Here is a 12,973-nt window from a genome sequence, read left to right as displayed (position 1 = left end):
GGTTGCTGACATATGTGAAGAAGCCCTTATGATGGTCTGTACTAGATGTGGCCAATTTGGACTCAAAGTTTGTTTTGGAAGACTTCACTAGTGCTCTTATTTGCTTGTTCAGGCTAAGGAGACATTGCCTCCATTTGGGCACCAGCTCCTTCTTGGTCTTGGACAGCAATTTTTCCCTTTTGTTATAGAGTCTATTGCAGATGTCCACCAGACAGGTTTACTCTTCCTTGCAGAGGATGATTTAGTCCTGTTGGGTATTTCTGATTCCGTGCATCTATATAAATGCTCGTATAGTGCTTTGGTGTAGTTTTGGATATTGGTGCCAATTCCTATAGAGGAGGAGGGGGCTGTAAAGCTGTTTATACCATCCCTCAGGAGGCTATAGTCAGCTTTGGAGAAGTTTTTATGTCTGATCTTAGTTAAAAGGGGGTTGGGGGAGATGTTGACTTCGAAAGTGACTGTTTTGTGGTCAGATCTTACCAGGGAGGATGATACTATAGGGATGCTGCAGTGGTTACTCATAATGGTTAATACCAAGCCAAGAGATTATCACCCCTTGTGGGGGTACTGACAACTTGTTTCAAGGCATTTGCATTGACAAAGTCAAAGAATCTCTGAGCATTTATGTTCTGGTGTGAGTAGTTCTTCCAGTCTATGTCTGGGAAGTTAAAGTCACCCAGTATCAGGGTAAAGGGTTGAATCTTGATAGATTCAGACAGGTCCAAATAGGCGGATTGGGCATCTTGAGTCAGATTTGGGGGCCGGTAGCTAGCTATGATTTGAATAGGGGTCTTATCAATGGTTAACTGCACCTGGTGTGTCTCCTGTGCGTTATACTGTTTGACCAGCCTGGAGGTGTGTATCCCTTTAATGTATATTGAAACTCCACCTCCTTTGGCTTTACTGCCCACATTTTGGGGTCTGAATGTATGACAGGATGAGTACTCAGGTAAGGCTGGTTTCTGTGACTGCACAGATGTCAGCATTTTCCAGGGTTAGAAATGCTTGCAATGATTGCAGGTTCATGTTTGGACTCCTAGCGTTTAGCAGCATGGCCTTTAATTTGTGTTTTGTTGAAATCTTTATACTGGTAGTTTTAACCTCATCACTTTTCCTAAAAAAAGGCACTGGGGGAGGCAAGAACCTTTGCCAGAAGCCTGAAGCCCAGGTGAGACAGATGCAGGCCATCTCTGGCAAAGCATTGTGGTATGTTGATCATATCTTCCCAGGCTGTCAGGTACTGGATCTCCCTGGAATGACACCAGAAACTAAGCCAATTGTTAAAGTCAATCATTTTCTGGTTGTATTGAGGCATAATTCTGGGTGATGTCAGAATTCTGCTTAAGGCTAGGGACATACCTGTTTGGGACACAATCGGCGAGCTCAATCTTGTCTCTCTTCATATAGTCCAGAGAGGTACGTCTCAAGTCATTTACACCAGCATGGACTATGACAGAGTCATAACAGTACCTGTTATTGAGACTTGAGTGCATGTGTGATATGATGGATTCTGGCACTTGACATACAGCTAACAGTGACTTTTTCCTTATCCAGCCTGATGAGAGGCACATCATTGTGTCTCACAGTGGAGTCTCCTATGATTAATATGTTGAGTTTATGGTGAAGTCTTAGTGGTTGTGAGGCACAGGTGTGTGGACTATGCATGGTATGTGGTGTGGAGGGCTGTAGAGATACGTGTATTTTTGCCACTGAGGTCTCCTTTATTTGGGTATGTTTATGTGGAGTACCTCTGCATATGTAGGTGTGTGTTGTGTAGGTGTGGTTGGTGCTTGAGGTGTAGTGATTGTGTTGACAACCTTTTCAGTGCCGGATATACTGGCTTGAGGGGGAGAGAGTTTGGACTCTAGGTTCCTAATGTAATTGCATCTCTCACAGATTGTGTTCCTAGGTGGTAGTAGTAGAAGGTTATCTGTGTACATGAGGCAGTTGCTACACTGTCTCAGGATGCCCATATGAACCAAACTGGCAGGAGAAACTGTAGGAAATTGTCCATCCATATTTGTCAGAATCTGAGGGAGACAGGCCAAGGAGAGCTAAGGGGTGGGCCTAAAGCCCAAATGCTTAAACCAAAACTAAGAGCTTAGAATAACACAACAGTTTAGACAGGATATAAACAAGCAGTAATAAATGCAACAGAACAAAATGCACTTGAACACTTTAGAGAACAAGCAGCAAGTAGCAGGAAAAAGCAAAGCAAGATGAAGTAACAGAGCAGTAGGAAGTACACAAATTAGAAAATATAAGCAGCTGAATAAAGTGTCCTTTTTTTAATAAGGAACATAAGGATATCTGGTTGTGGAAAGAAGCCCAGGAACTTCTCAGAAGAAAGGCGTGCAGGAAAAAGAAGGACGTAGAAGAGATTGACTAGTCTAAGAAGGAACACTGGTGGGGTAACAGAGAGTAAACAATCGCAATGGCAAAGAAGTCATTAGAGAAACTCTGCTACTTCCTGAAAGGTGACTCAGTAAGTGGCACAAAGAAACTATGGGGCTACAAGACAAAGACAGAAAGATGAAGAAGGTAGTCATCAGACACCATTTATAAGGGATGCCAGCAACAACCTCCTCAACAGTCCACATGACATCAAAGCCAGATGAGAGGAGTAGTTCCAGCAACTTCTGAATGAAGAAAACCCACCAGAAGCTGTACTGCCCCAGGCAAAGCCTACAAGGGAAGAGGAAGAAGAAGAGCCCACCCTAGAACAGGTACAAATAGCACTAAGGAAAGCGAGGTCAGGAAAAGAAGCAAGCTTAGACAAAACCACAACACATATGATCAAGATGTTGGGTGAGTTAGGGGAATATTGCTTACTGAGGGTACTCTCCATGGTGTATAGAGAAGGCATATTTCAGATGACTGAAGAATAAACATTTTGCTGCCAGTGTACAGGATTAACTGTGACATTCACAACTGTGGGCAGTACAGACGTGGCAGTCTCCTGTCACACTGCTTGAAAACGTTGGAGGAGGAGATTGAGAAACAAATACACAGAATAGTAGAAAGTAAGATAGCAGATGAGCAGGTCAGACTCAGATCAGGATTGTAACACAACTCAGCCAATGTTTGCAATGAATCATATTCTGGAAAAGCTTGAGATGAGGAAAGAGTCCACCTGAGCACTCGCAGACTTGGAGACAGAGTATGACAAGGTCTCAAGAAAGTTGATTTAGGTAGTCCTAAGATAGTTCAGTGTCCCAGAACATTGGTAGAATTAGTGCAAGCTATGTACAAGGACCCAGTGCTACAAATATGAACAAGAGGCAATCTCTGAACAGGAACTTCAGCAAATGATCAGGGATTGCATTGCAAAATTAAAAGTACATGGGATGAAACTGATTACCGACAATGCAATTGTCATTAATTTGAAACAGAAGGGAAATAGTTGAACAGGTTATCAGCTTCATGTATCTGGTAGGCATGGCCTGGTAGAAGGAAGTCTGAATGAGAAGGTCAAAGGTAGTATGAGAAGCCAACTGGTACAGAGTGCCAGGGGTAGCATGTCACAGAAGATTGCCAAAGAAGCTGAAAAGGAAGATGAAAAAAACAGTGGTGTGACCAGTTTTTCTGTACTGTCCAGAAACACTGGCAGTAAAGGCAAAGAGTTGAAGAAGCTAGAGGTGATAGATTTAAAGTGCCACAGATAGGTGGTAGAATTTATGTTGTATGACAGATGAAGTGATGATATCAGAGCACATGCAAAGTCACTCCAATTGCAAGAAAGGCAAGGACAGAGATTCATTCACATGTGCCAAAAAGCAAAAGATGATTTGGTAAGGCAGATTTTATAGTCATAGAATCCTAGGAAGCAGAAACCAGCATGGCCATGTGATCATGTGATCATTTACCTTGCCGTTACCCACCCTATACCTTACGTCCTTTATGAATGATCGAGAGACCAGTCGTGGTGCAAGGGTGACTCTTATCCACCCTAGACCCTACGTCCTTTATGAATGAATGAGAGGCCAGTCATGGTGTGAGGGTGACCCTTACCCACCCTAGACCTTACGTCCTTTATGAATGATCGAGAGGCCAGTCATGGTGTGAGGGTGACCCTTACCCACTCTAGACCTTATATCCTTTATGAATGATCGAGAGGCCAGTCGTGGTGCAAGGGTGAATATATGAATACCCATTCAATTGTCTAACTCCTTCTTAAAGGAAGATAATGTGTCTCATTACTTGATCTGGAGTAGACATTTGTCCAGAGAAGAGGTAGTCATTTTCTGATGAGTCTGTCTCTCCACCATGATTTGTTTATTTTCTGAAGCAGGTCCAGACTTCTGGTCTTAGTGTTCACCAGGCTGTTTGATTTGTGAAGATTCAAGGTCATGGACTGCCAGATCCATAATGGTCCAAAAAGCAAACACACGTCACACCTAAGGAGCAATTAGGGTACTCTGGGTAAACAACAGAGTCTCCAGCTTCTCTTATTAGCTCAAGTCTTTAGGTCTATCATTTTTTTTTGTTAGGAACCTCTGGGTCTCTCCAACTGACTGACATGTCTAGTAAGATACATCTCAAAGGGTGCATTACTTTCTATGATGGGCCTTATCCATGCAGAATATTGAGGGGTAAGGACTTCTTTGGATCTAGAGGAGGTAACCTAACCACTGTTTCAACATAATGATCAAAGGATAGGGAATCATCTAGCCATGTTCTAAGATCTGTCACAACATCTTCATTTTGGAGAAGGGTGTTGCCTATACTACAAACTCTGTTGAGGGATTGTTTATGAAATGAGATAATATTGGACTTTATATCACTTAAATTTATTCCAGTTTCCGTGCACAAGCTATTAACATGTGTAAGTTGAAGCTGTAGCTTCTGCATTGTAAAAAGGGATTTGATGATGACACAAACATTACAATCATCTGCAAACCTGATTAATTAGCTATCCCCATTTTTTTTTGAGAACAGAGAGGTAAACATATGTCGAACAGCAGAGGATGTAGTATGGATCCCTGAGGGGGTCCGGTGGTTAACGCCATGCTTTTTGAGGATGCACCTGCAACCTTAACTGGATGGGTTTGTCCATTGGCCAATTTGCTATCCATCTAACTACATAGGGATCAATTTGAAACACATTTAGTTTGCTAATTATGTTAGGATATGGTATGGCTTTGGTTAGGACAAGATATGTTGCATGGATCTCATTACCACTGTCCACATCTTGTGTTACTATTGCAAAGAAGTTTGCCTGAATCATTAGACAGGACCTACCGTTAATTAATCTAAACTGCTGGGGGTCTAATCTCATATAGTTTTTAATACCATAATTTATCAGGACAGTTATGACTTGTTCCATGGCCTTGCAGAAGAGGCTCATCAAATCAATGAGTCTGTTGTTCCTGACTTGTGGGCTGCCCTTGTCAAGTGGCATCACAACTGATGTGTGCCTTATCTCAGGGATAATGCCAGTATCTTAGGTCAGGTGGAATAGTTGAAGGAGTCGGTCCACCAGTGCAAGTTTGGTGCTGGTCAGCAGGCAGGTGTGTTATCAGGTCCCATGAAAGTTGCATTTTAAGTAACTTTAGCAAGTGCTGTTTTGTAATGATATGAGGTTTGAGATCCCATGGATTATCTGGGTTTTTATAAGTGTCTTGGAAGTGAAGTTTGCAGTGAATTTGTTAGGTAATGTATTTGTGATATTGATATGAATAGGTGGAACCATTTTGAATAAGTTTGGAACTATATTTGGTATTATTTGTTAATTTCTTGACACAAGTAAAGAAGGATTTGCAGTTATTCTTATCATCTGATGCTACTCCAAGTTCATGGAATGTTTTCATTTTCCAAAAAGTGTTTTTCAGTACCTTTGCTAATTTTCTGTTGTTGACCTTAATTTCTGGGATTTTTGTTTTGCCATATATTCTAAGAAGCTTTTTTCATACATGCGTTACCAATCGGCTGGTTTGTGGGGGCTGTCAAGTTATTTAGATGAATAAAGAGTTTATTCCCATAAATACTAGCTATGTCAACATTTTGGTGGTTGCAGATGAAACTTAATTTCAAGATTTCATCATAGAATTGTAGGAGGTTTGTACATCTGAAGTCTCTGAATAATGTGATGTTTACATCTGATGGTTTGGGTATTTTGAAGGAAAACATAACCCGTTTGTGATCATACCTAACTAGATTAGAGAACACAAGTGGGGTAATGCATATAGATACTGTATTTGATAGGACTTGGTTAAGAATATTTTGGCCTGTTCATACCTCTCAAGTGTACAGATTTTCACAGAATGTCCAGATTTTTGCCTCATATTTTGGTCCATTTTTCATAAAATTGTGATTTTCTAGCAAATTAGTGTCAAATCTTTATAGATTTAAGTTAGAAAATAATGACAGAAATTTGAGTTTTGGACTTCATATTCTTCAGAAAGTTCATGTTAATGCAAAACCTGTTATTCTATCAGCTTTCTAAGCCTTTAAGAACAATATTTAAAAATTGGCCCTATTTTTGGGCCTTTGTCCCAATTTTACTTATGGCTTTGTCCAGATTTCTTGCTCTGAGGTTGAGAGGTATGCCTGTAGTGAGGACTTTGACTATATGGTGCAGGACGTTCTTGTTTGTGAAATCAAGGAATTTCTGGGCATAACCTGCATTTGAAGTGTGGGTACCCCATTTTATTGACAGGTACTTTTAAGTCTCCCAGGATGATAAGAGTTTGTCTGCATTTGAAGCCCATTCAATATATTTAGGAATCGGACATGGTTTCCATGAGAATACAGGAGGTCCTGTAACATGCTATGATCAGAAAGTTGGTTTTGTTTTCTGTGATCTGTATCTTAATAAGTTCATTTCTTGAGTCTTCAGGAATTTTCCTCATGGCGATGTGGTCTTTAACAAATATAGATGCTCCATTGCAATTCCCATTGGTCTAAAAGTATGGTAGACGCAAAACCATAGTACAGAGGGGGTGCTTCCTAAACTTTTAAACCAAGTAATAGTACATATATGAATGTTGTCCAAATGCAGGATGGTCTCAAGGTCAGGCAATTTGTTATTTAGATCCCTAGGGCTGTGTAGTTCTGCCTTGATATTATCTAGGTCTTGATTTGTTTTCTTAAAGTGGGAGAGCCATTATCTGGGCCCAGGTTTTTAAAAAAGTTGCTATGAGGAAAGAAGGGCTTAGTTAGTATGCAGAATGCTTGGAATGAGAGGTGTAAGCCATCCTTGAAAAAGCAAGCAGAGGTATGCAGTAACCCATTCCAAGCTGACACGTACTGGATCCCCAGCAAATGACACCACATATTCATCCAGTTGTTGAAGCCAGTCATTTTCATTGTACCCCATGTTCTTTCTTCCATTTGTGACATGCATGGAGAGCTTTGACATGTCTCATTGTTTATCTCTCAGAGTTTTGCATACCAGGTCATTTACACTCATGAGGGCCACCATCATGTCATGATCATACGTATATTGCTTGAGGGTTCTGAGGACTTTCACAACTTCGGAGATCTTGGAACTTAAAAGACAACTCACCTTCTATAGAGTTACCCACCTCCAGTACATTTTTGTTAAGGGTTATGGGTATGGGGGACCATATCTCTCAACATCATAGTGTAAGAAATCTGGACAGAATGAAAAATAATGGTGGAAAAACGTCCAAAAATAGGGACAGATTTTAAATATCACTCTTATAAATTTAGAAAGTAGTTAGAGTAACAGGATTTGTGTTAGCAGACATTTTGTAAAGAATATGAAGCCTGAAACTCAAATCTTTGTCATTATTTAGTGTTTTTAATCCTCAGTGATTTGCCAGAAAGCAACACATTTTATAAGGAACAGACCAAAAATATCAGGCAAAAGTCAGGACATTCTGCAAAAATGTGGACAGTTGAGAAGTATGCAGGGGAGATTTTTCCTGGTGACTCTCTCAGCTATGGATGTGGTAGTATGTCTTGTGGTGTTAGACTTCCACTGAGTTCTAGTTTTGTTTGACCTTGGAGGCTTAGACAATGACATATTTACAGTCTCAGGACATGATAATTTTCCAGGCACTTATGTGGACTGCTATAAAGGTGGGCAGTGCTGACAGATGGTGCTCATAAGTGAGAGTGATGCCTCTATCTAAGCTAAATATTTGCACATATTACAGATAGTTTGCCATGAGATGAATAAAAGTCGATTTGTCAAGTAATTGCTATGTTATTTGAGTAGACAAAGTGCTGTGAGGCTGGTAACTGATGGAAAAAAGCTGGCTGACCTTCCGTTTAGTTCAAGGGTATACAAACATGAGCTATAAGACTTATTTGTACAGTATTTGACTTGTTTTAGTACACCCTTATGAATGCAATATAATAAATATTAGTAGCTTAGATTTGGGAGTGACAAAAGAAATCCAGAGGAAGCAAGGATGCCCAGCCAGATGAAGGAAGAATTGCTTGAGATGAGACCTGCAGCAGTTAGGCATGTCTGCTGAAGAAGGTCATCAGCTGAATTGGATTAGGGGGTAGTGACAGTAAACATCACCCTGACCCCATGTAGAAAATGAGGAAAAAGGAGATGATGATGATGAAGATGCCAATGGTAATCTAGTTTCTCATACTCAAATAAGTATTCGGCTGTGGACGAGATGCTCAAAACTGAAACGTGAAAAATATGAAAAAAATACTTGAATCTCAGGCTGAGTTTAATTTAAAGACTTTATTTATGTCTGCTGCTAATATGTTGGAAGAAGCTTTTTAAATGTGTAAATACTTGAAAATGCATCTGCATGCATGTAAAAAAAATATAAACACTTGTATCTTTATGTTTGTAACTGTTTTTTTTCACATATTTGTTTATAGCCTTGAGTGAACCTGATCATGTCTGACAACCCACCTACCCAATTACCAAATGGAATAAAATAAAAGTTATTAAGAAATAAAGATAGGATATTCACTTCTATAGCCATCTTTACAAATAAACAATTTACAAATACTTCTGCAATGTTTATGTTAATGCTGTTTCCCCTGTGGATGCCACAATTTGCTTAGCTTGCTGGTTTAATTTTTTATGCTGCTCACTAAGCAAGAAAAGTCTTTCTGTCCCAGAATTACACACCTGACATCAGATTACTGAAAATAACTTTTCCTCCTTTATTATTACTATGAAGTTACTTCTAAGTTTATAGTGGAAAACTTCCTTTAAAAGTCAACAGAATGCAGTTTTTTTAACTTGACCTCTTCTTGGTCTACATTTTGTTGTGTCTTTATAATTGCTAACTGTTAACAGGGTGGGCTGTGCTCATATTTACCTTAACCAGGTTAGTACTAACAGAACAAACTCTGCTCGTAATTTAAAGTAACCAGGTTAGTGCCAGAAGGGCAGACTATCCTCATACTTAAATTAACTAGGTTAGTGTTAACAGGGTAGACTGTGTTCTTATTTACATTAACCAGGATAGTGCCTACAAGGTAAACTGTGCTCATATTTACAGTGAATATGAACAGGTCAGACTAAGCGCATACTTTAACCAGATTAGTGCTAAGAGAGCAGGCTGAGCTCATACTTACATTAACTGCAATAGCGCTAACAGTGAAAACTGTGTGCTTACCTACATTAACCAGGTTAGTGCCACTAGGACAGAATGTTCTCATACTTACATTAACCTGGTCAGTGCTAACAGGGCAGAATGGATTCATATTTACATTAACCTGGTCAGTGCTAACAGGGCAGAATGGATTCATATTTACATTAACCTGGTCAGTGCTAACAGGGCAGAATGGATTCATATTTACATTAACCTGATCGTGCTAACAGGGCAGAATGGATTCATATTTACATTAACCTGGTCAGTGCCAACAGGGCAGAATGGATTCATGTTTATATTAACCAGGTTAGTGCTAACAGAGCAAACTGTTACATGTTTACATTAACCAGGTTAGTGTCTACTTTATTCATATTTACCAGCTAACTTGAGTTTACTCTAAAATTATATTCTCCAGTTAAAATGATTGTTCTCCATTTTTTTGTTTGCTTGTATTTTAATGTTATGCTAGTTCAGAAATACTGTGTAGGAGTTAGATTTATTTAGTTACCAGCTCACCTCTGGTTATTTCATATTCGTATTAATTCTGCTAACTCTTGCTCTGATTTGGGTAATGGCTGAAAGTACAACTAGCCCAAATATATGGTCAGTGAATGAATATGTAAGTAAATGAATAAATACTCTGAAATAGTTCTAATGCATTTTCATATATTCTTTCTGTTTTCTTGCAGAAAGCCTATAATTTTCTAAGTAGTCATCCACAAGTAGTTAAAGACAGAATTGGCATTGTTGGATTATGCCTCGGACAATATTTCACACTGCAAATGGGCATAGAGTTTCCAGAAATCAGTGTAAGTGACTGAATCTTATGTTAGTCTAATAGCTAGCATTTTACCAAGCAGAAGAAAATAAAATATGCTCCTTATATGGCCTGGTCAGTTCATGGAGATGTAGTTACTGTTGTGTAGAGAATATTAATGGCTGGCACAGAGCAACATGTGTGAAAGTACATGGATTTTAACACAACACTAAAGGTGTAAGACAACTGAATTCCCAATTATTGTTGTTTATGCTGGCAATGTGTTTTAGTGAGTATCAGCACAAGTGAAAATATTTCAGTTTACAGTGATTTTAACGTACCTTGAGGATGCATAAGTTTAGATTAGGTGGGTGGAGGAGACTTTGCCCCATTCATGGTACATGTGAAGGGCCTATTCTGTACTCTACTCTGGATGGATGACTAGATCTTTTTCACTGGAAAGGGCTTATTGAATTGGCAGACACTAAAAGTGATTTGAATGTCTTCTTCACTTCTTTAAAAATACATTTTGAGGTGCTTTGCATTGATGATCACCATTTAGTGAACTGAAAAGTGTATTCAAGGACTGAATCCTGCTGTTAATGATGGAGGCAAATGATAAGGTAGTAATAAGTATCTATGGAATGGATCCCCTTGCTGGGAGGACACATGATATGGTCTTAATTCACAATAAAATGACCTTGTTTCTGCTCCTAGTGGTCGCCTACTGTAGCAGCATTTCATGGCTAGTCTATGCATATCTGCTCTGCATTTTCATAAGTACTTGCCTTGTTCTCCATTTTTGCAATGACTTCCCTTCATAAGTGTCATTGGCTCAACAGGTAGCAGACTTGCATGCTGGTGCTAGAAGATCAGAAGACTGTATGTACTTATATTTATTTTCCAGTGCTGGGCCCATAGTAAAGCATGGTGGGGTGGGTTATGCACTCCTGATTGTGTGTGTCCCTTGAACAAGAAGATAAAGTGATGTCCTATCTGCCTCATTTAGTGGTAATGCAGATAAATGTAAAAGATGCAACAGCATTATTGAAAAGAGCGTGGGTTCCTTATTATCATTTGCATATTTGCAATTAAATATACTTATTCATATATTTACACACATGTAAAATGTTTTCATAATTTACCAAAACAAGGTACACTTCATTTATTCACATCCCCCACTATTTGTCACAAAACCACAGTTTGATTTTGCTATTAATCTGTGACAATATTTCATTTTATTTAATATTTCTATGCTGTTTTTCTTTACATTTCCTACACTGGTTTGAAAATTGTTTGTCATATCTTTGCAGTAAATACAGAGACCACTTTTACGTAACATGAAAGGCTGAGACCATACTAAGTTCATAAACTCCAGTCATACCTTTACTAAGGAATGTGGTCCATTCCAGTCTTGGTATTAGAAACCGCAAACACCTGGAGAAATTAAGATGAAGGAGACGCCATATCCATACCTCTCTACTGTACAGGTTTTCACAGACTGTCCAGATTTTTGTCTTATATTTTTGGCCCATTTTTCATAAAATTATTGTTTTCTGGCAAATTAGTGGCAAATCATTAAAAACTGAAGTTACAAAATAATGACAGACATTTAAGTTTCAGACTTCATACCCTTCAGAAAAGTCATGCTAATGGAAAACCTGTTATTCTAGCAACTCTCTAAGTTTGTGAGAGCAATATTTAAAAATTGTCCCTACTTTTGGGCCATTGTCCCACTTTTATTAATGGCTTTGTCCAGATTTCTTGCTCTAAGAAGTTGAGTGGTATGGCCATATCCATGCTCATGTCATATATCCACATAACATATCTTTTTTTAATCCAATCCCACAACTTTTTTCTGATGTTTCTAGTTTCCTGCAGTTGTCTTTCTGACACTGCTTTAAATATAATTTGACCCTTAAATGAAAATTTACTTAAAATTAATATCCACAGAAATACTCTACTGGTAAAACAAATCAAAGCATCTTATCAACTCTTATTGCCTTTTACATTTCTTCACTCAAATCCTGCCATGATTTTATATAAATTTTTTTATACAATCTCAATCATCTCCCTATTAATTTCTATATCAATAACTTAATTTGATACTCTTCCATTTCTTCATTATCAAATTTGTTATAGTTTACTTGCTCTTATTCTAGCCCCAAATTCTTTATATTTATTCATCTGTATCCTGATCAGCTTTTGTGTCTCACCAGTTATCTTTTTATTTAAAACATATTCAAATTAAAATGGAGCACTGCTCGACGGAGGCAAAAACTAGTTTAACATAAGTAATATAAATAAAATAGATGAGCGCTTTCACGTAAAATATGCTTCTTCAGATCATAAAACCAAAATTAATCAAAACAGTTTAAATACAATTAAAAGACACAGAAAATAACCAATAAAAGTCAGTAGATCTGATCACATGACAACACATCTGTATACATAGTATACATAAAGTATCCAGTCTCATTTAATTAAATCAATTGCTCTAAGATAAGGTTTCAGTGGAACCGCTTCATTAAGGCTAACCCCTCTATCAGCTTGTAATAAAACTATCCATCTTAACGCAGCTTGTTCTGCCCTATTCTTAACATTACCAACCCTAACACTGTCTTGAATGATTTGAATAACCATAAAAGTAAAAGAATGCACTGGTCCACATGCACAA

At 38.4% G+C, this 12,973-nt stretch overlaps 1 protein-coding gene across 1 annotated transcript in view; it reads left to right on the top strand.

Moving 5' to 3' along the window:
• LOC122815992 (bile acid-CoA:amino acid N-acyltransferase-like) overlaps window positions 1-12,973 on the top strand; it is a 351,946-nt gene that overhangs the window by 164,165 nt on the left and 174,808 nt on the right. The window contains exon 6 of the mRNA XM_044088870.1: window positions 10,229-10,348. Coding sequence (XP_043944805.1) covers window positions 10,229-10,348 — 120 coding nt within the window. The remainder of the gene's footprint in view (window positions 1-10,228; window positions 10,349-12,973) is intronic.

Source organism: Protopterus annectens, chromosome 11.part0 (genome assembly GCF_019279795.1).
Source record: "Protopterus annectens isolate FY-2018-M chromosome 11.part0, PAN1.0, whole genome shotgun sequence".
NCBI lineage: Eukaryota > Metazoa > Chordata > Ceratodontiformes > Protopteridae > Protopterus > Protopterus annectens.
Note: the sequence above shows the minus strand (reverse complement) of the source record. Positions and strands in the feature narration are given on the sequence as shown.